General features: G+C 44.2%; 1 protein-coding gene across 1 annotated transcript; it reads left to right on the top strand.

Moving 5' to 3' along the window:
• Positions 1-7,543: 7,543 nt before the first annotated feature.
• LOC138895855 (uncharacterized) lies at positions 7,544-8,005 on the top strand. The gene has a single exon (XM_070180595.1). It carries the CDS (start codon positions 7,544-7,546, stop codon positions 8,003-8,005), a length of 462 nt encoding a protein of 153 aa, XP_070036696.1.
• The last annotated feature ends 15,478 nt before the right edge of the window (positions 8,006-23,483 follow it).

The raw sequence follows: 23,483 nt of genomic DNA on the forward strand, positions 1-23,483 counted from the left end.
AACTTTGTCAATTGATGATGGTTTCTCCACACTCACTTCACAAGAACCTAGTTAGAATTTTGCATCTACAAAGTATGACTCTGTCTCGGTGAAAGGATTGATGTCTGCATCAATTTTGACATCTCTCCGTCCTTTCTATACTTCAGACATTGATGCAAAATAGATGATACCACTCTACTCTCAAGAATCTAAGGACGTCCAAGCAACACGTTTTATGATTTTTTAGCATCTATGATATGAATCTGTAACGACCTGGCCGGTCATTTTGAGTGTATTAGCCCCGATCCCCTACTTACAATTTTTCCCGTATATGTTTTTGCTTAAGTGACTTGCCGGGAGATCTTGTTTTTGGTTACAGAGTGTTTCGAGACACTTAGTCCCTAAAATAGAAGCTTAAGTCTCAGAATTTTGACCGTAGTTGAAAGTGTGTGAAGACGACTCCGGAATAGAGTTCTGTTAGTTCCGTTAGCTCCATTGGGTGATTTTGGACTTAGGAGCGTGTACGGACTGTGAATTTGAGGTCTGTAGCTAATTTAGGCTTGAAATGGCGAAAGTCGAATTTTGGGAGGTTTGACCGGGGGGTTGACTTTTTGATATGGGGGTCGGATTCGGATTCTGAAAGTTAGAATAGGTCTGTAATGTTGAATATGACTTGTGTGCAGAATTTGAGGTCAGCCGGACGTGGTTTGGTAGGTTTCGACGTCGTTTGTGGAATTTGAAAGTTTAGAAGTTCTTTAGGCTTGAATCTGGGTGTAATTGGTGTTTTGATGTTGTTTAGACTGATTCAAAGGATCGACTAAGTTCGCATGGTGTTTAAGGATTGGTTGGTATATTTGATTGAGGTCCCGGGGACCTCGGGTGAGTTTCGGATGCTTAGCGGATCACTTTTGGACTTTGGTAGATAGCAGATTTTTTGGTGTTTTGTTGCAGAATTTTTCTTCATCGCGTTCGCGAGGGAGTTCTCGTGTTGGCATAAGGCATCTGGAAAGGCCAGGTGAGTTACTCTTCACGTTCACGATGTGGTTCCCGCGTTCGCGAAGATGTGCAACTCTGAGGCTACGCGTTCGCGACATGGTCCTCGCATTTGCAGAGAGGAACGGACAGATGGAGCTTCAGGCATTTAAGCCTATGCGTTCGCGAAGAGTGTCCCGCGTTCACATAGGGTCCGCCAGTGAAAGGTACACGTTCGCGAGAGGTCACTCGCGTTCACGAAAGAGGAATTCTGGTCAACATCTTTTTTGTTCAACGGGAACGCGAGGCTTTGACCGGGTTCGCGAAGAAGGAATTAGCTGGGCAGATATAAAGATTCAAAAACGAGAATTTGGCCATTTTTATCAAAACTTGAGTTTGGAAGCTCGGATTTGGATGAGATTTCGAGGGACTTTCAGAGACATCGATAGGGTAATAATTCTACACTTAATTTTGGTTATATCCCATTAATCTATCATTAATTTCATCATTAAATTTCGGATTTGGGTTAAATATTGGGGAAACATGGGAAGAAGTTCTTCAACTAAGAGTTTGGGTTTTGAATAAGCTTTTGACATCGGATTTAGATAAATTTGGTATGGTTGGACTCGTGAGTGAATGGGCTTTCAGATTTTGTGACTTTTGTTGAATTTCGATATGTGGGCCCTGGGCCGGCTTTTGACCAATTTCGGATTTTGGTTTGTAATTTCATAATTTTCTTCTGGAATTGATTCCTTTAGCCTATATTAATTATCTCGTACTGCTTGTAGCTAGATTTGGGACATTTGGAGACTGATTCGAGGGGCAAAGGCATTGTGGAGTAGAATTGTTTGCGCGGTTTAAGGTAAGTAATAGTCTTAAATCTGGTTTTGAGGGTATGAAACCCCGAGGATTGGTATGATGTGAGTTTTTGGAGGTGACGGGCGTGTGAGCATGCACCACGAAGGATTGTGACTTGGTCCATCCCGTGAGACTGTAAAGTCGAATAGCCATTGTTATTACTTGGTTTTCCTTGCCTTTGAGAAATTGACTGCCTTTCATGTTAGAAATCATGCTTAGGCCATATGATATCACTGTTGGGACCCACATCGGTCGTATACTTGTTGAATTAACTGCTAATTGGTGTCTTGTACTCAGTCACTGTCTTACTTGTGTGTTATATCTTTGTTCCCTCTCATTTCTTGTTAATACTTGTTGTATTCTCTTTTTGGGCTGATTATTATGATATTCGTTGAGCCCGAGGGGCTGGAGAGGTTAGTGAATGAGATAGGACCTGAGTGCTGAGTTGTGAACTATGTGAGGGTATATGGATCGGGTTGCACGCAGCAATGAGCCTTATGACTATTTATGGACACTGGATCGAGTTGCACGCCGCAACGAGCCTTATGGTTACTTATATGATTGGGTCGGGTTGCACGCTATAGTGATATAGCGCTTGGGCTAGAAGGAGCCCCTCCGGAGGCTCTATACCCCCAGTGAGCGTAGGTACCTATTGAGTGTGAATACTGAGGGCTGAGAGCCGAGTGATTGAGCTGTTGTGACGAGTTAAGTGTCTGTTGCCCTGAAAGGTTGTACTTATTTTTCATTTGTTGATGCACTTAGTTGCTATCTGTCATTGTTGTGAAATTTCTGAAAGATTCTGTATTCGGATTACCTGCACTGTAACTGTATAAACTGATTTGACTTGAACTGCCGGATTTGAAAGCATGTCTACTCTTTGCTGGAATTATTGAAAATGAACTGTATTTGTATAGCTTGTCACTACCTTCTAAGTTCCTTATTTATTTGTGGTACTTGCTGAGTTGGTTGTACTCATGCTACACCATACACTTCATGTGCAGATCCAGGTGTGTTTGATCACGGAGGTCGTTGAGTTCGTGCGCGATCGAGTATCGGAGACTACGAGGTAGCTGCCGGCGTCCGCAGACCTTGTCTCCCCTTCTATGTTTTCTCTCTTTTCTATATTGATACTTAGACATTATTTGTATTAGACTGGATATCTAGATACTCATGACTCAGTGACACCCCGATGTCAGGATATCTTTTCGCACTTATGTTTTGGGTTTTACCCCGTTTTTATGAAAAACTCTGGTTATTTTAAATGTCTTAAATTCATTTCTGTTAAATTTTGAAAGTCTTTTGGAAAGGTCGGCTTGCCTAGTATCGCGATAGGCGTCATCACGACGGGTTAAGTTTTGGGTCGTGACAAGTTGGTATCAAAATCTAGGTTACATAGGTCTCACGACTCATGATCAGGTTTGGTAGGGTCTTGCGGATCACTACGGAGACATCTGTACTTATCTTTGAGAGGCTGCAGAACCCTTAGGAAACTCCACATTCTTGAATTCTTATCGTGCGAATATGTTGATTCTAGTAACTAAACATCTGTTGTTTCATTCTCTCACAGATGGTGAGGACTCATACTACTAGGCAGGATGGATAGCCACCAGTACCACCAGCTAGGGCCGCGAGAGGTCGAGGTCGCGGTAGAGGTCGCGGTAGGGGCAGAGGTGTAGCCCGCACAGCAGCTGGAGCAGTACCTGCAGATCCACTAGGTGCCATAGATCAGGACTAGATTCCAGTTGTTGATGCACCATCTCAGGCACCTCCTGTGCTTATTGTGATTCCAGGCCTTCAGGAGGCCTTAGCTCAGATTCTGACCGCGGGTACAGTCTTGCTCAGGCGGTCTCTGTTCCGGCCGCAGCAGCCACTTCTCAGGCCGGGGGAGGTTCTCAGACTCCCGCTGCCCGCATACCAGAGCAGGTGGTACAGGGATTCCAGACACCGGGGGCACCACAGCCCAGTCGGTTGCAGTTGCTTAGGACTATGTGGTTCCTGCTATGCCTGAGGATGAGCAGCATAAATTGGAGAGGTTTGGGAGACTCCAGCCTCCATCTTTCAGTGGTACTGAGGGAGAGGATGCATAGGGTTTCTTGGAAGTATGTTAGAGAATACTCCGTAATATAGGTATTCTAGAGGCCAGTGGGGTCTCGTTCACTACTTTTTAGTTCTCTGGGGTTGCATTCAGTTGGTGGGAGGCTTACGAGAGGCGTAGGCCAGTCGGCGCAGCACCCCTTACATGGTAGCAGTTCTCCGGTCTATTCCTGGAAAAATTCGTGCCACAGTACCACAGAGAGGAGCTGCGCAGACAGTTTGAGCAGCTTCATCAGGGTGATATGTCTATGACACAGTATGAGATGTGATTCTCGGAGTTGGCCCATCAAGCTATCTGGTTAGTTCCCACAAACAGGGAGAGGATCAGGAGGTTTATAGATGGCCTCACTTTTCAGCTGCGATTGCTTATGACCATAGAGAGAGTGTTTGGTGCTACTTTTGATGAGGTTGTCGACATTGCTCGTCAGATTGAGATGGTTCGCAGTCAAGAGAGGGTTGGGAGGGAGGCCAAGAGGCCTCGTGGATAGGGTGGATTTAGCGGTGTTCCTTCTGGGGTCAGTTCCACCACAGTCGGGGTTGTCCTTTCAGACATGCTCAGACGGCTCACCCAGTCCACCGTGGTGCATCATTTAGCCATGGTTCACATAGTTATCAGCAGGGCCATTCATCTCTCAGTGCCATCCCAGCTCAGAGTTCGTCCCATGCTCCATCGGGTCAGGGCTCATCCATGCCAGGTCCTTCTACCAGTCATCTTGGTGCTTGGGGCTCCCTTCAGACCCCAGCACTAGCACCGGGGAGTTGCTATGAGGGTGGAGAGTTTGGCCATATCAGGAGACATTTTCCCCGCCTTAAGGGAGGTCCAGCTAAGCCGAGGAGCCATGTAAGGACCCGCAAAAATTTAAAACAAAAACTCGGGGTTTCGTGGTGCCAAGTTAGATTCCTACGTTATTATAGTTTAGACTTTTTTGATTGAACAAGTACCCTACGGACTTAGAGAAAATATTTCGCAGAAGGACGCATTTCTGTAGCCCATTATGCGGCTGCATAATCACTCTACGGATCACATAATGGCCGTAGAATGAAGCAGTACGTTGGCAAGTTTGAGGTCAGCTTTGCGGTCAATTATGCGACCGTATAACCACTACGCGGACAGCATATCGATCGCATAATCCCTCTTCGATTTTTGCGGAGAGAGTTCTGCGGTGCATTATGCGACTGCAAAACGAGTATGGGGACCGCATACTGGTCACATACCTGAGCCGTAAGTTTAGGCCCCTGAGGGCCATTTCTTTGGTCACTTTGCGGACCATATAACCATTATGCGGTCGCATATGCCACCGCAGACCTATGTCGGGGCACCCATTTTCTTAATTTAAAACCCGACCCCCATTCCGTTAAAACACCCCCCTTAGACTATTTTGAGCTCATTTTCTGATACTATAGAGTGAGAGAGGGAGCCTTAGAGTGAGAAAGTAATCCTCATCAATTATTCTTCAATTATTGCTTGAAACTTTGAAGATTATCAAGGAAAGCAATCTAGGCCTCCATCCTAGAGGTAAAAATCTATACCCTATCCCTAAATTTTTGAAACTTATACTGAAAATGAGTAATTAATAAGATGGTCCATGGGTATGAGGGTTGTTTATCTTGCATGCATGTGTGGTAAAAAGTGTATGGAAAAGGGAACTAGAACCATGAATGTTTTCCTAATTTTGGATTCAATTTGTATATTGCTAAAATAGATTGAGGTTGCTAAGGGTTCCGGATAATTGTAGAGTCTAAAGAAGTGCAATTGAGGTATGTATGGCTAACTCTCTTCTTCCTAGAATCGAACTCCTAATGTCCGAATATTTGGTGTAAGTTCCGACTTGATCATACTAGAATTGTTTGCCTTAGTGTGTTGGGTTGGAAGATTCATGTTCCCTAATTGTTTAAGATGTTTACCATGTCATCATGCTATTTGAGAACGTAACTATGATTTTTCAAGCTCCTTCCCTTATGTGTGAAATGCCTTATGTGATGGTACTCATAGACTTGAATTGTAAAATGTGCCAAAGTACCAAGAACTATTTAATAAATGAGGTTGTTTGTGCCATGAAATGAAAGATGGGAAAGAGATGTGAATTGATTGAATACTTGAAAGAGGTTATGTCTCAAGTGAGATGGCTTAGCCGATTGGGCCGAGATCGGACGCCATGCCATACACATGGTGGCATTTGTGCTGGAATTATTGATTTACATTATGGATATGGATGTCTCACTTGAGATGGCTTAGCCGGTCGGGCCGAGACCGGACTCCGTGTAAAAACACGGTGGCATTGTGAGTTGTGGCTTTGGCACTAAATACCATTAACCTAAAAAGATGGAAAGATTGAATTGGAAATTATGTGATCCTTATTTGGTGATTCTTTGTATTTCTGTGAAGTACTTATTGATTCTTATGACTGCTTCTCTTTGTTTCACTGTTCATTCTACTAAGATTAGTGTTTGCCTTACATACTAGTACTATTCGACAGTACTAACGTCCCTTTTGCCAGGGGCGCTACATCTTTGAATGGATGTAGGTGGTTCCATCGCAGATAGCGCTGATCGCAGATAGTGGTGCTCTCCCTCGCACTCATCACAGCAGTCTTGGTGAGCTCCATATCTTCCTGGGGTCATGTAGTCCTTCTTCTGTATAAGTTTTTATATTTTGAGGTATAGCCGGGGCCTTGTTACCGGCATTGTCATATTGCTCTTTTGTACCCTTAGAGGCTCCGTAGACGTTTATGTGGGTCATGTATGTATGTTTGGGTGGTCGTTGGACTGAGTTGTAATTTGGAAATTTAACTATGGCATAATGCATAAAATGAAAAAAATGAACTAGCAACGTTTATATACTTATATAACTGATCTCTCCCCTGTTTTACAAATGGTGACGCATTCCCTTTTTGGATCATGAATGAGTTGGGTAGAAAAGGTTTACTAGGCTTGCTCGACCGGGTTCACTCGGTTGAGCACCGGTTGCGCTCCCTGAGGTTGGGGCGTGACAAACTTGTTATCAGAGCCTAAGGTTTTAAAGTGTCCTAGGATGTCTCGGAGTCGTGTCTAGTAAAGCCCTTCTTATCGGTGTGTTGTCGACCACATCTATAATTAGGGGGCTACTTGGACATTTAAGAATGATACCCTTCATTGTTGTTCTATATCGTGCGATAGAGCGGAACGTGAGGTTGTTTTCCCCTAACTCGTGTATTGTTCTAAATTTCAGTAAATGGTACCTAAGAAGAGATCGAGAATTGGCCAAGAAGCCAATGCCACACAGGAGTGGCTATTGATCCCCTACTTGATAATGCAGGTGAGGATAATCCCCCTACTATCCACTGCCTGATTCATCTACTCCGGAACAGATTACCCCAGTTCCTACACAAACGGAGGGAGCCACAATCCCTCCCACCGATATACCTATTCCACCTACAGCCCCAGCTCCAGGTCCCGATATTTCTGATAGGGATCTTAGGGGAGCTATTCAGATGCTGACTCAGTTAGTAGCTTCCCAGGCCCAGAGGTCAAATGTTGCACCCACCTTATTTAGCTCGCAAGAGGATTCTTCTAGTTCCAGGGTAAACAGGTTCCTTCAGTTAGACCTTCAGTGTTCACAGGTACTGATCCCGGGGCAGACCCTCAGGATTTCATTGATGAGATGCATAAGACTCTCCGAGTTATGCGTGCTACGGAGACAGAAGGAGTAGAGTTGGCCTCCTATCGTCTGAAAGGAGTGGCATATTCCTGGTTTGAAATGTGGGAAGATTCCCGTGAGGAGGGGATCCCTCCGGCGAGATGGAGTGAGTTCGCGGATGCCTTCATAGACCATTTCTTGCCTGCTGAGACTAAGGCAGACCGTGCTGTAGAGTTTGAGACCCTTAAACAGGGTAGTAGGAGTGTGTGGGAGTATCACATAGAGTTCGTGCGCCTGTCGAAGTATGTTGTTCATATGATGTCGACTGTGGAGGCAAGAGTGCGTCGATTTGTGCAGGGCCTTAGCCCTTTGGTTATTAATGAGGCTGCCACAGCTGCTCTAAATTTTGACATGAACTATGGAAGGATGGTGGCATTTGCCCAAGCTACGGAGGCTCAAAAGTTAAAGCTCAGAATGGGAAAGTAGTAGTAGGGCCCGATCAGCGGCAACCTTGGGGATTCATTCGGAGGTGGGAGATCAGCTTTTCGGGGAGGATCATCAGGGTCATCCCAGTCTTATGCTCAATCTTCAGCTAGTGCCCCGCCATCAGGGCACGGTCAGCAGTAGGGGAGTCGCTTTAGGCCCGGTCAGGGCAGTAGGGGGTCCTACCATCAGGGCCGATCAGGAAGGAGATTCCAGCAGCAACAGAGGGCCCCATGCCCTAAGTGTGGGAGTATACATTCGGGAGTCTTCTACCTGGACATGCCAGTATGTTACGGATGCGGAATGAGAGGTCATATTCAGAGGGAGTGTCGTGCATCCCGTCAGGGTGCATGCAGGGGCACAGCTCAGTCATCTAGTCCTACAGCTGCCACATCTTCAGCACACCCTCTAGCTCGAGGCTCTCCAGCATCCACGGGATGTGGTGCAACTAGGGGTGGTGCACAGAGTTCGAGAGGACCCAGCCGATTCTATGCTATGAGTGGTCGACAGAGTGCAGAGGCTTCCCCAGATGTCGTCACAGGTATATTGACTGTTCGATCTCATGATGTGTATGCCCTTATTGATCCCGGATATTCTTTGTCCTATGTTACTCCTTATGTTGCTATGAGCTTCGGGATAGAACCGGAATAGCTTCATGAGCCGTTCTCTGTATCTACTCCAATTGGCGAGTCTATTATGGCCGCACGGGTTTATAGGGATTATGTTATCATGGTGCGTGGTCTGGATACCATGGCTGATCTTATTGAACTAGGAATGATAGATTTTGATGTAATAATGGGAATAGATTGGCTTTATTCATATTTTGCCGAACTCGATTGCCGAGCCAGAATCATGGGGCTTGAGTTTCCTAACGAGCTAGCTGTTGAGTGGGAGGGGAATAATGTTATGCCAAAAGGTAGGTTTATTTCTTACCTTAAGGCCACAAAGATGATCAGGAAGGGGTATATTTACCATTTGGTCCGAGTTACAAACACCACTGCTGAGGTGCCTACCCTTGAATCTGTACCAATTGTGAATGAATTCCCTGATCTATTTCCAAATGAGCTCCCTGGAATTCCTCCAGACAGGGAGATTGATTTTGGGATTAATGTGATGCCAGGCACACAGCCTATATCCATCCCACCTTATAGAATGGCGCAGGCAGAATTAAAAGAGCTAAAGGAACAACTAAGGGATTTGCTAGAGAAAGGTTTCATCCGACCGAGTGTGTCACCTTGGGGTGCACCGGTTCTCTATGTCAGAAAGAAGGATGGATCGCTACGGATGTGTATTGATTACCGGCAACTCAACAAAGTCACAATCAAAAACAAATACACATTGCCTAGAATAGATGATTTGTTTGATCAATTACAAGGTGCTAAGTTCTTCTCCAAAATTGATTTGTGGTCCGGGTACCATCAATTGAAGGTAAGGGAGCAGGATATTGCGAAAACGGCTTTTAGAACCCGGTATGGGCACTTTGAATTTTTGGTAATGTCTTTCAGGCTAACAAATGCCCCGGTAGCTTTCATGGATCTTATGAATCGAGTCTTCAAGCCGTTCCTCGACTCCTTTGTGATAATATTCATTGACGACATCCTTATGTATTCATGAAGTCGAGAGGATCACGTCGATCACCTCAGGGTAGTTCTGCAAACTCTTCACCAACACCAATTGTATGCAAAGTTCTCGAAATGTGAATTTTGGCTTAAATCTTTCATATTCCTTGGTCATGTCATCTCCGGAGAAAGAATTAAGGTTGATCCTCAAAAGATTGCAGCGGTGAAGGATTGGCCTAGACCTACTACTCCAACAGAGATTCACAGTTTCTTGGGTTTGGCCGGGTATTATAGGAGGTTCGTGGAGGGGTTCTCCACTCTTGCCTCTCCATTGACTAAATTTACGCAGAAGGCGGTTAAGTTCTAGTGGTCCGATGCTTGTGAAAGGAGTTTCCAGGAATTGAAATCAAGATTGACTTCGGCGCCAGTATTGACCCTACCAGAGGGTACCGAGGTGTTTGTGGTGTATTGCGATGCTTCAAGGACCGGTCTTGGGTGTGTATTAATGCTACATGGTAAGGTAATAGCATATTCTTCAAGGCAACTTAGGAATCATGAAAAGAACTATCCAACTCATGACTTAGAGCTTGCGGTAGTGGTTTTTGCGTTAAAATTTTGGCGTCATTATTTGTATGGAGTCCACTTAGATGTATTCACGGACTACAAGAGTCTTCAATACATTTTCAAGCAAAAGGAATTGAACTTAAGGCAGAGAAGGTGGCTTGAGTTGCTCAAAGATTATGACATCAACATTTTGTATCATCCGGGGAAAGCTAATGTGGTGGTGGATTCTCTTAGTCGGAAATCTATGGGTAGTTTGGCTCACTTGGAGGCATGTCAAAAGCCCTTGGCCCGGGAGGTTCACCAGTTGGCCGGTTTGGGAGTTCGTCTTACGGACTCTAGTGAAGGGGGAGTGATTGTGCGGAATAGGGCGGAATCATCGCTTGTGATGGAGGTTAAGGAGAAGCAATACAGTGATCCAATGTTGGTGCAGCTGAAGGAAGGGATTCATAAACATAAGACTACGGCTTTTTCTCTTGGCATGGATGACGGTACATTACGGTACCAAGGATGACTATGTGTTCCAAACGTAGATGGTCTTCGGGAAAAAATCATGGCAGAAGCTCATACTTCTAGATATTCCGTGCACCCAGGTTCTACAAAAATGTATCATAACCTCAAGGGAGTTTACTGGTGGAATAACATGAAGAGGGGTGTGGAGGACTTTGTGGCAAAATGTTCAAACTGTCAACAAGTGAAGGCCGAGCATCAAAGGCCCGGTGGGTTAGCTCAGAGTATAGAAATTCCAATGTGGAAATGGGAAATGATCAACATGGATTTTGTGGTAGGGTTACCACGCACTCCGTGTAAATTTGACTCAATTTGGGTGATCGTGGATTGACTCACGAAATCAGCACACTTCTTGCCGGTTAAATCCACCGATACTGCGGAACAATATGCTCAATTGTATATCAAAGAAATAGTCAGGCTTCATGGCACTCCAGTTTCCATCATTTCCGATCGAGGGGCCCAGTTCACAGCTAATTTCTAGAAGAAATTTCAGCAAGGATAGGGTACGTAGGTAAATCTTAGCACGGCTTTCCACCCACAGACTGACGGGCAAGCAGAGCAGACTATTCAGATGCTTGAGGATATGTTGCGTGCATGTGTGCTTGACTTCAAAGGTAGATGGGATGATCATTTGCCGCTCATAGAATTTGCTTATAACAACAGCTTCCATGCCAGTTTTCAGATGGCGCCGTTTGAGGCCTTGTATGGTAGAAGATGTAGATCGCTGATTGGGTGGTTTGAGGATGGAGAAGCTGAACTAATAGGACCAGACCTTGTGCATCACACTATGGAAAAGGTTAAGATCATAAAGGAGCGGTTGAGAACTGCCCAGAGTCGTCAAAAATCCTATTCGGATGTTCGTCGCAGAGACTTAGTGTTCAAGGAAGATGATTGGGTATTCTTGAAGATATCTCCCATAAAGGGGATCATGCGGTTTGGAAAGAAAGGGAAATTAAGTCTGAGGTATGTCGGGCCGTATAAAATCATTCAAAGGATAGGTCAGGTGGCGTACAAGCTTGAACTACCACCTGAGATGTCATTAGTACACCCGGTATTCCATGTGTCCATGTTGAAGAAGGTAGTTGGAGATCCGTATGCTATTGTGCCAGTTGAGACCATCGAGGTTAGTGAAGAATTGTCATATGAAAAAATTCCAGTTGCTATTCTTGATAGGCAGGTCTGGAAGTTGAGAAACAAAGAAATTACATCCGTGAAGGTGTTATGGCGAAACCAACAAGTCGAAGAAGCTACTTGGGAAGCCGAGAATGAAATGAAAGAAAAGTACCCTCATTTGTTTGAATAGTCATGTAATAGTTCTATGAAGTTGTTTCCCCCCAAAATTTTGTATCACTTGTTCGGCTAATATAAAGGCACTACTTTCTAGTTATATGCCCCCCCATGAGGCTTCGGTTGGTGTTATTTTGCATTCTGTTATGTCATTTAATTCTATATATGTTGCTAAGGTATGTTTCGGGGGCTCACTGACGGTGGTTAGGCCTAAATACAAAAGAAACTCTGGCGAAAGTTTCAGAAAATTAGGAAGTTAGGCAAATTTGGGGCTGATGGTATGTGGTACAAATGAAACTATGTTAAGCAAACCTTAATCCTCATTCAAGGACGAATGATCTTAAGTGGGGGAGGATGTAAGGACCCGCAAAAAGTTAAAACAAAAACTCGGGGTTTCATGGTGCAAAGTTAGATTCCTGCGTTATTATAGTTCGGACTTTTTGGATTGAACAAGTACCTTACAAACTTAGAGAAAATGTTTCGTGGAAGGACACATTTCTGCGGCCCATTATGCGGCCGCATAATCACTCTACGGACCACATAATGGCCGCAGAGTGAAGCAGTATGTTGGCCAGTTTGAGGTCAGCTTTGCGGTCGATTATGCGACCGCATAACCACTATGCGGACCGCATAACCACTATGCGGACCGCATATCGATCGCATAATCCCTCTTGGGTTTTTGTGGAGGGAGTTCTGCGGTGCATTATACGACTGCAGAATGAGTATGCGGACCGCATACTGGTCGCATAATGGAGCCGTAAGTTCACGCCCCTGAGGGCCATTTCTGTGATCACTTTGCGGACCGCATAACCGTTATGCGATCGCATATGCGACCGTAGACCTGTGTCGAGGCACCCATTTTCTTAATTTAAAACCCGAACCCCATTCCGTAAAAACACCCCCTTTAGTCTATTTTGAGCTCATTTTCTGATACTATAGAGTGAGAGAGGGAGCCTTAGAGTGAGAAAGTAATCCTCATCAATTATTCTTCTATTCTTGCTTGAAACTTTGAAGATTATCAAGGAAAGCAATCTAGACCTCCATCCTAGAGGTAAGAATCTATACCCTAGCCCTAAATTTTTGAAACTTATACTGAAAATGAGTAATTAATAAGATGGTCCATGGGTATGAGGGTTGTTTATCTTGCATGCATGTGTGGTAAAAAGAGTGTGGAAAAGGGAACTAGAACCATGAATGTTTTCCTAATTTTGGGTTCAATTTGTATATTACTAAAATAGATTGAGGTTGCTAAGGGTTCCAGAAAATTGTAGAGTCTAAAGAAGCGCAATTGAGGTATGTATGGCTAACTCTCTTCTTCCTAGAATCGAACTCCTGGTGTCCGAATATTTGGTGTAAGTTCCGACTTGATCATACTAGAATTGTTTACCTTAGTGTGTTGGGTTGGAAGATTCATGTTCCCTAATTGTTTTAGATGTTTACCATGTCATCATGCTATTTGAGAACGTAACTATGATTTTCCAAGCTCCTTCCCTTATGTGTGAAATGCCTTATGTAATGGTACTCATAGACTTGAATTGTAAAATGTGCAAAAGTGCCAAGAACTATTTAATAAATGTGGTTGTTTGTGCCATGAAATGAAAGATGGGAAAGAGATGTGAATTGAGTGAATACTTGAAAGAGATTATATCTCAAGTGAGATGGCTTAGCCGATCGGGCCGAGATCGGACGCCATGACGTACACATGGGGGCATTTGTATTGGAATTATTGATTTACATTGTGGATATGGATATGTATCACTTGAGATGGCTTAGCTGGTCGGGCCGAGACCGGACTCCGTGTAAAAACACGGTGGCATTGTAAGTTGTTGCTTTGGCACTAAATATCATTAACCTAAAAAGATGGAAAGATTGAATTGGAAATTATGTGATCCTTATTTGGTGATTCTTTGTATTTATGTGAAGTACTTATTGATTGTTATGACTGCCTTTTCTTTGTTTCACTGTTCTTTCTACTAAGATTAGTGTTTGCCTTACATACTAGTACTATTCGACAGTACTAACGTCCCTTTTGCCAGGGGCGCTACATCTTTGAATGGATGTCGGTGGTTCCATCGTAGATAGCACTGATTGCAGATAGTGGTGCTCTCCCTCTCACTCATCACAGCAGTCTTGGTGAGCCTCATTTCTTCCTGGGGTCATGTAGTCCTTCTTCTGTATAAGTTTTTATATTTTGAGGTATAGCCGGGGCCTTATTTTCGGCATTGTCATGTTGCTCTTTTGTACCCTTAGAGGCTCTGTAGACGTTTATGTGGGTCATGTATGTATGTTGGGGTGGTCGTTGGACCGAGTTGTATTTTGGAATTTTAACTATGGCATAATGCATAAAATGAAAAAAATGAACTAGCAACGTTTATATATTTATATAACTGATCTCTCCCCTGTTTTACAAATGGTGACGCATTCCCTTTTTGGATCATGAATGAGTCGGGTAGAAAAGGTTTACTAGGCTTGCTCGACCGGGTTCACTCGGTTGAGCGCCGGTCGCGCTCCTCGAGGTTGGGCGTGACAAGCCAGTCTAAGGCATCAGCACCAGTCTCTTCACCGTCCGCTCAGTCAGCTCGGGGTGGAGCCCAGTCAGTTAGGTGTTGCCCGAGAGAGGGAGGCAGATCAGGGGGTGGCCAGGCCCGTTTCTATGCCCTCCCTGCCAGACCAGATGCCATTGCTTCGGATGTTGTGATTACAGATATTGTCTCGGTTTGCCATAGAGTTACCTCCGTATTATTTGACCCTGGTTCCATTTATTCATATGTGTCCTCGTATTTTGCTCATTATCTGGATATACCCCGTGAGTCTCTAGTTTCATCTGTTCATGTGTCCACTCCGGTGGGCGATACTATCATTGGAGACCAGAGTAGATCTCTTGTTGCTTAGTATGGTCGATTTTGACGTGATTTTGGGTATGGATTAGCTGTCTCCATGTCATGTTGTTCTAGATTGTCACGCTAAGACTATGACGTTGGCGATGCCGGGGTTGCCGAGGGTTGAGTGGAGTGGCTCTATAGACTATGTTCTCAGTAGAGTGATTTCATACTTGAAGGCTCAGCGGATGGTTAAGAAGGGTTGTTAGTGCAGAGACTCCTGCCATTGATTCTGTTCCGGTGGTGCGTGATTTTTCGGATGTGTTTCCTGCAGACCTGCTGGGCATACCGCCTAACAAGGATATTGATTTCGGTATTGATTTGGTGTCGGGCACTCAGCCCATTTCTATTCCACCGTACCGTATGGCACCGGCGGAGTTGAAGGAGTTGAAGGAGCAGCTTCAGGAACTCATTGATAAGGGGTTTATTCGGCCTAGCATGTCACCTTGGGCTGCACCAGTTCTATTTGTAAAGAAGAAGGATTGTACTATGAGAATGTGTATTGATTACAAGCAGTTGAACAAGGTCACAATCCAGAACAAGTATCCTTTGCCGCGTATTGATGATTTGTTTGACCAGCTTCAGGTGGCGATGGTGTTCTCCAAGATTGATTTGAGGTCAAGGTAGCACCAGCTGAAGATTCGGGACTCAAATATTCTTAAGACAGCTTTTAGGACCCGATATGGCCATTATGAGTTCCTTGTGATGTCTTTTGGGCTGACCAACGCCCCAGCAGCGTTCATGCATCTAATGAACAGTGTGTTTCAGCCGTATTTGGACTCGTTCGTCATTGTATTCATTGATGATATCCTGGTGTACTCTCGTAGCCAGAGGAGCATGCCCAACATCTGAGGATTGTGTTACAGCGATTGAGGGAGGAGAAGATTTATGCAAAGTTCTCCAAGTGTGAGTTTTGGCTCAGTTCAGTGGCGTTATTGGGACACGTGGTGTCCAGTGAGGTAATTTAGGTAGACCCGAAGAAGATAGAGGTGGTGCAGAGTTGGCCCAGACCGTTTGCATCCACGGAGATTCGGAGCTTTCTTGGGTTGGCGGTCTATTACCGTCGTTTTGTGGAGGGTTTCTCATCTATTGCATCGCCCTAGACCAAATTAACCCAAAAGGGTGCTCCTTTTAGGTGGTCGGAAGAGTGCGAGGAGAGCTTTCAGAAGCTCAAGACTGCTTTGACCTCGGCTCCAGTTCTAGTTCTACCATCAGCTTCTGGTTCTTACACAGTGTATTGTGATGCCTCACGGATCGCCATTGGGTGTGTTTTGATGCAGGGGGTAGAGTGATTGTTTATACTTCGTGCCAGTTGAATCCTCATGAGAAGAACTATCATGTACACGACCTTAAGTTAGCAGCTATTGTTCACGCCTTGAAGATTTGGCGGCACTATTTGTACAGTGTCCATTGTGAGATTTACACTAATCATCGGAGTTTGCAGCTTCTGTTCAAACAAAAAGATCTTAACTTGCGTCAGCGGAGGTGGTTGGAGCCTCTTAAGGACTATGATATCACCATTTTGTACCATCCCAGGAAGGCCAATGTGGTTGTTGATGCCTTGAGTCGTCGGGCAGAGAGTTTGGGGAGCTTAGCATATCTTCCAGCAGCAGAGAGGCCATTGGCATTGGATGTTCATGCCTTAGCTAGTCAGTTTGTTAGATTGGATGTTTCTAAGCCGAGTCGGGTATTGGCTTGTGTGGTCTCTCAGTCTTCTCTTTATGATCATATTAGGGAGCGTCAGTATGAGGACCCCCATTTGCTTGTCCTTAAGGACACGGTCCAGCATGGTGATGCTTTTCCTTATGGTTTGCGTGAGTTGATTCTTCAGGAGGCTCACAGTTCGCGATATTCTATTTATCCGGGTGCCGCAAAGATGTATCAGGACTTGAGACAGCATTACTGGTGGAGGAGAATGAAGAAGGACATAGTGTAGCATGTAGCTCGGTGCCTAAATTGCCAGTAGGTGAAGTATGAGCATCAGCGACCAGGTGGGTTGCTTCAGAAGTTAGAGATTCCATAGTGGAAATGGGAGCGGATCACTATAGATTTCGTTGTTGGGCTTCCACGGACTCAGCGGAAGTTTGATGCAGTTTGGGTGATTGTGGACCGGCTAACCAAGTCAGCTCATTTCATTCCTGTGATGACTACCTATTCTTCCGAGCAGCTGGCTCGAGTGTATATCTGCGAGATCGTCAGGCTTCATGGCATACTGGTATCTATCATCTCTGACCGGGGAACGTAGTTTATATCACGGTTCTGGAGGACCGTACAGCATGTGTTGGGTACTCGAGTGGAGTTGAGCACAACATTTCACCCTCAGACTGACGGATAGTCCGAGCGCACTATTCAGATATTAAAGGATATGCTCCGTGCGTGTGTGATAGAGTTTGGGGGTTCGTGGGATCAGTTCTTGCCACTAGCGGAGTTTGCTTACAACAACAGTTATCAGTCGAGCATCCAGATGGCACCATATGAGGCTCTGTATGGTAGACGGTGTAGGTCTCCAGTGGGTTGGTTCGAGTTGGGCGAGGTGAGGTTATTGGGTACGGACTTGGTTCAGGATGCTCTGGAGAAGGTTAGGGTGATTTAGGATTAACTACACACATCCCAGTCCAGACAGAAGAGTTATACAGATCGGAAGGTTCGCGATGTTGTATTCATGGTTGGAGAGCGAGTCTTGTTCCGGGTGTCACCCATGAAGGGTGTTATGAGGTTCGTAAAGAAGGGCAAGCTGAGCCCGAGGTTTATTGGTCCATTTGAGGTATTTCGACGTGTTGGGGAGGTTGCTTACGAGCTTGCCTTGCCTCCCAGTCTAGCAGGAGTTCATCTAGTATTCCATGTTTCTATGCTCCAGAAGTATCACGGCAATCCGTCTCACGTGTTGGATTTCAACTTAGTCCAGTTGGACAAGGATTTATCTTATGTTGAGGAGCCGGTGGCGATCGTAGATAGGCAGGTTCGAAAGCTGAGGTCGAAGTGTATTGCTTCTGTGAAGGTTCAGTGGAGGGGTCAGCCGGTCGAGGAGGCGACTTGGGAAACCGAGCACAATATGTGCAGCCGTTATCCTCATATTTTCACTACTTTAGGTATGTCTCTATGTTCGTTCGAGGACGAACAATTATTTTAAGAGGAGGGAGGATGTAATGACCTGGCCGGTCATTTTGAGTGTATTAGCCCTGATCCCCTACTTACTGTTTTTCCCGTATCTATTTTTGCTTAAGTGACTTTCTGGGAGGTCTTGTTTTTGGTTTTGGAGTGTTTCGGGACACTTAGTCCCTAAAACGGAAGCTTAAGTCTCAAAATTTTGACCGTAATTGGAAGTGTGTGAAGACGACTCCGGAATGGAGTTCTGTCGGTTCCGTTAGCTCCGTTGAGTGATTTTGGACATAGGAGCGTGTCCGGACTATGAATTTGAGGTCTATAGCTAATTGAGGCTTGAAATGGCGAAAGTCGAATTTTGGGAAGTTTGACCTGAGGGTTGACTTTTTGATATCAGGGTCGGATTCCGATTTCGGAAGTTGGAATAGGTCTGTAATGTTCAATATGACTTGTGTGCAAAATTTGAGGTCAATCGGACGTGGTTGGTAGATTTCGGCGTAGTTTGAGGAATTTGAAAGTTTAGAAGTTCTTTAGGCTTGAATCCCGATGTAATTGGTGTTTTGATGTTGTTTTGAGTGATTCGAAGGCTCGACTAAGTTCGTATGGTATTTTAGGATTGGTTGATATGTTTGGTTGAGGTCCCGGGGACCTCGGGTGAGTTTCGGATGCTTAGCAAATCACTTTTGGACGTTGGTAGATAGCAGATTTTCTGGTGTTTTGTTGCAGACGTTTTCTTCATCGCGTTCGCGAGGGAGTTCTCGCATTCGTGTAAGGCATCTGGGAAGGCTAGCTGAGTTACTCTTCACATTCGCGATGTGGTTCCCGCATTCGCAAAGATGTGGAACCCTGAGGCTACGCGTTCGCGACATGGTCCTTGCGTTCGCGGAGAGGAACGGGCAGATGGAGCTTCAGGCATTTAAGCCTATGCGTTCGCGAAGAGGGTCCCGCATTCGCATGTGAAAGGTATGCGTTCGCGAGAGGTCACTCGCTTTCGCGAAAGAGGAATTCTGGTCAACATATTTTTTGTTCAACGCGAACGCGAGGCTTTGACTGTGTTCGCTAAGAAGGAATTAGCTGGGCAGATATAAAGATTCAAAACGAGGGTTTGGCCATTTTTATCAAAACTTGAGTTTGGGAGCTCGGATTTGGACGACATTTCGAGGGATTTTCAAAGACATCGATTGGGTAATGATTCTACACTTGATCTTGGTTATATCCCACTAATCTATCGTTAGTTCCATCATTAAATTTCGGATTTGGGTTAAAAATTGGGGGAAAATGGGAAGAAGTTCTTCAACTAAGATTTTGGGTTTTGAATGAGATTTTGACATCGGATTTGGAAAAATTTGGTATGGTTGGACTCGTGAGTGAATGGGCTTTCGGGTTTTGTGACTTTTGTCGGATTTTGAGATGTGGGCCCGAGGCCGGCTTTTGACCAATTTCGGATTTTGGCTTGTAATTTTGAATTTTTCTTGTGGAATTGATTCCTTTAGCCTATATTAATTATCTCGTACTGCTTGTGGCTAGATTCGGGGCATTTGGAGACTAATTCGAGGGGAAAAGGCATTGCGGAGTATAATGTTTTGCGCGGTTTGAGGTAAGTAACAATCTTAAATCTGTTTTTAAGGGTATGAAACCCCGAGGATTGGTATGATGTGAGTGTTTGGAGGTGACACACATGCTAGATGATGGGTGTGTGAGCGTGCACCATGAGGGATTGTGACTTGGTCCATCCCGTGAGATTGTAAAGTCGAATAGCCATTGTTATTACTTGTTTTTCCTTGTCTTTGAGAAATTGACTGCCTTTCATGTTAGAAATTATGCTTAGGCAATATGATATCACTGTTGGGACCCGCAGATGTCGTATACTTGTTGAATTGACTGCTAATTGTTGTCTTGTACTCAGTCACAGTCTTACTTGTGTGTTATATCTCTGTTCCCTCTCATTTCTTGTTAATACTTGTTGTATTCTCTATTTGGGCTGATTATTATGATATTCTGTGAGTCCGAGGGGCTAGAGAGATTAGTGACTGAGATAGGGCCTGACTGCCGAGCTGTGAACTATGTGAGGGTATATGGATCAGGTTGCACGCCGCAACGAGCCTTATGGCTATTTATGGACTATGGATCGGGTTGCACGCCGCAACGATCCTTATGGCTACTCATATGATTGGGTCGGGCTGCATGCCGCAATGATATAGTGCTTGGGCTGGAAGGAGCCCCTCAGGAGTCTGTACACCCCCAGTGAGCGCAGATACTTATTGAGTGTAAGTACTGAGGGCTGAGAGTTGAGTGATTGAGCTATTGTGACGAGTTGAGTGTCTATTGCCCTGAGAGGTTGTACTTGTTTTTCATTTGTTGATGCATTTAGTTGCTATCTGTCATTGTTGTGAAATTTTTGAAAGATTTTATATCCGGATTACTTGCATTGTAACTGTATAAACTGATTTGACTTGAACTGTCGGATTTGAAAGCATGTCTACTCTTTGCTGGAATTATTGAACATGAACTGTATTTGTATAGCTCTTCACTACCTTCTCAGTTCCTTATTTATTTCTGTTACTTGCTGAGTTGGTTGTACTCATACTACACCCTGCACTTCATGTGCAGATCCAGGTGTGTTTGATCACAGAGGTCGTTAAGTTTGTGCGCGATCGAGTATCGGAGACTACGAGGTAGCTGCCGGCGTCCGCAGACCTTGTCTCTCCTTCTATGTTTTCTCTCGTTTCTGTATTGATACTTAGACATTGTTTGTATTAGACTGGATATTTAGATGCGAATGACTTAGTGACACCTTGATGTTAGGCTATTTTTCCGCACTTATGTTTTGGGTTTTACCCTGTTTTTATGAAAAACTTCAGTTATTTTAAATGTCTTAAATTCATTTCTGTTAAATTTTGAAAGTGTGTTGAAAAGGTCGGCTTGCCTAGTATCACGATAGGCGCCATCACGATGGGTTAGGTTTTGGGTCGTGACAGAATCAGGGTGTTTGACTTCATCTTACTAATGGATAATCCTACGCGGATCATACCTATGGCTCGTTGTCCTACGGGGTTACTTTTGGACAGCTAATCTTCCGAGCTTTTTAAGTACCATCTTTGGCATGATGTTGACAGCCAAACCATCATCAACAAGTATGCGATTGAGATGTTGTTCCCGAATAGCCTTTATAACAAACAAAGGTCTATTATGTGGCTTAGATCCTAACAGCAAATCATCACTCGTGAAGGAAATTGTTGCACAACATGTGACAACTTTTCCGTTATCATGATGTTCTTGTTTTTTTGGTAGATCAAGCTTATCATTGCTTTCTTTTGTTTCATCGGCGCTAGAAACTACATGAGTCGCACCAACGTGACTTCCATGAAGGAATGTTTCAGGAAAGACTTCATGTAAGGTAATGGGATTTCAGAACTTTTGTGATAAGGCACCATTAATCTTCGTGCTACTAGAAGATTTGATATTTTTTATGGTTGTAGCTTACCCACATTGCTCATCATCGCTCTTGGCTTAGGAATTCGTAGCCTCAAAACAACCTGATGTTTTTGCTTCCTACAAGTGACTAGAGCCCAACCCTCGTCGTCATTAACTTTGAAGTGATTGTCCGGCTATAGTGAACCTTAAAGAGTTTTCCTTGGAAGATCAACTTCAACATGCTCGAAACATCCAAATTGTAAGACGGCAGTGCTTGACACGTTCTGCAACTTTGAACACTTCTTTTCCTTGGGCACGACACTTGCATGATTTGCTTCCGCTGTTTCATCCATGTCTATGATGATTTTTCATTCACTTACAAGAGCCATAATTTTCTCCTTAAAGACAAAGCATTTCTTTATAGGGTGGCCAATGAGGCGATGAAACTTGTAGTATTTTGGATTGCCAACTTTATCAATGTCCTCTGGACCCTTTGATCCAGAGAGATCGATGACCCTCTTGGCCAGAAATTCGTCAAGGGTCGTGGGTACGTCTAAATCTGGAAATGGATAAACCTTTGCTTCTAATTCCTTCAAGGTTGGACGATTTTTCTCTGCTTTGGGATATTGACTTGTGAACTTCTCCTCCTTCACTTTTTGCTTGGTCGTGACTTTCACAGAAGTTGCTTTTACCGCCATAGATTCTTTAGTTTGGTTCTTTGATGCAACACTTTCTTGAACTCCTTCTGATCAACAAATGGAGATGCCATTCCATGACTTGCAATGCTCAACTCCATGTTGTGTGCTCGCGTTGCAAGTTCTTCGAAAGTTCGTGGTTTGATCCCTTGTAGGATGTACAAAAGGCCCCAGTCCATTCCTTGAATGCACATCTCCACGACAGATACTTCTGAAAGGCGATCCTTGCAGTCAAAACTTAACTCTCTCCAATGATTGATGTAATCTACCACGGGCTCGTCCTTCCTCTTCTTGGTGCTTGTCAACTCTATCATGCTTACAGTTCTTCGGGTACTGTAAAAACTATTAAGGAATTCCTTCTCAAGTTTCTCCCAACTATCAATAGACTCAGGCTCAAAGTCAATATACCAATCATATGCATTCCCTTTGAGCGGACGAATAAACTGTTTTACCAGAATGTCACCATGCATTCCAGGATTGCTACAAGTCTCGACAAAGTGCGCAATATGTTGCCTTGGGTTTTCTTTGCCATCAAATTGATGCAGCTTTGGTGGTTGATAATTAGTTGTCATGGTTAGACAATCAATCCGCTTAGTATAAGGCTCAGAGTAGTACAACAAATTTTGTGATGGTCTGCCATATTGAGCTCTGATGGTGTTTGTTATCATGTCTTGCAATTGTTGGACAGATAACGCTGCAACTGAAGTGGATTGCTTTTTCTTTTGAATGTTGAACTTGGCAAGAGATTCCTCAACAACCATTTTTTGCTAGGTGAAGCCAGGTGAACGAGGAGGGACATGGCTCGACTCTCCAGGTGCATAGGCCTCAAATTTATTCATAAGTTGAGTGATTTGAATGTCTATGTCTTCAATAGATTTCTTCAAGACTTCTATAGTCTGTTCAATCATGGAAAATGTTTCATCAACATTAGTTGCGTCAGTCATTAAGGCGTTGACTTTCGTTGAAACTGGAGAATCCACCAAGGTTGGAGATTGTTTGATAAAGTTCGTCAAATAGCGAGAATAGGGTGTTGCCCCCAGATATTGCGGTTGCAGACATCATGTTAGATCTGCTCTTCTTTGCCATCTTCAAGGAGGCGAAGCGGTGGCATCTTTGCATGGAACATCATCACACTTCCGAAAGTCCATTGCAGCGGTAGATCTGAAGCTTCTAGTTTTCAACTTGTAAGAGGAATAGATGAAGGGTAGAACTAGTCCCATCGAGCGTGCCAAAATTTGTTCGCAATAAATTTTCGTAGTACGAAAAATAAACTACAACTAAACAAATATGAAGAAAAAGAGATTTTATTGATGAATAATTGTGAATACAATTCTATGTATCCCTTGATTCTCCTTTCTGAAATTTTCCGTGATTCGAGGTCTTGAGAAGCGTCTTTCTCGAATGTAAGATGATGCAAACCTCATTGTGATGTATTTAATCGCCAAGAAGACCGAGCAGTACTTTGTTGTTTCGG

Source organism: Nicotiana tomentosiformis, chromosome 7, assembly GCF_000390325.3.
Source record: "Nicotiana tomentosiformis chromosome 7, ASM39032v3, whole genome shotgun sequence".
Classification (NCBI taxonomy): Eukaryota; Viridiplantae; Streptophyta; class Magnoliopsida; order Solanales; family Solanaceae; genus Nicotiana; species Nicotiana tomentosiformis.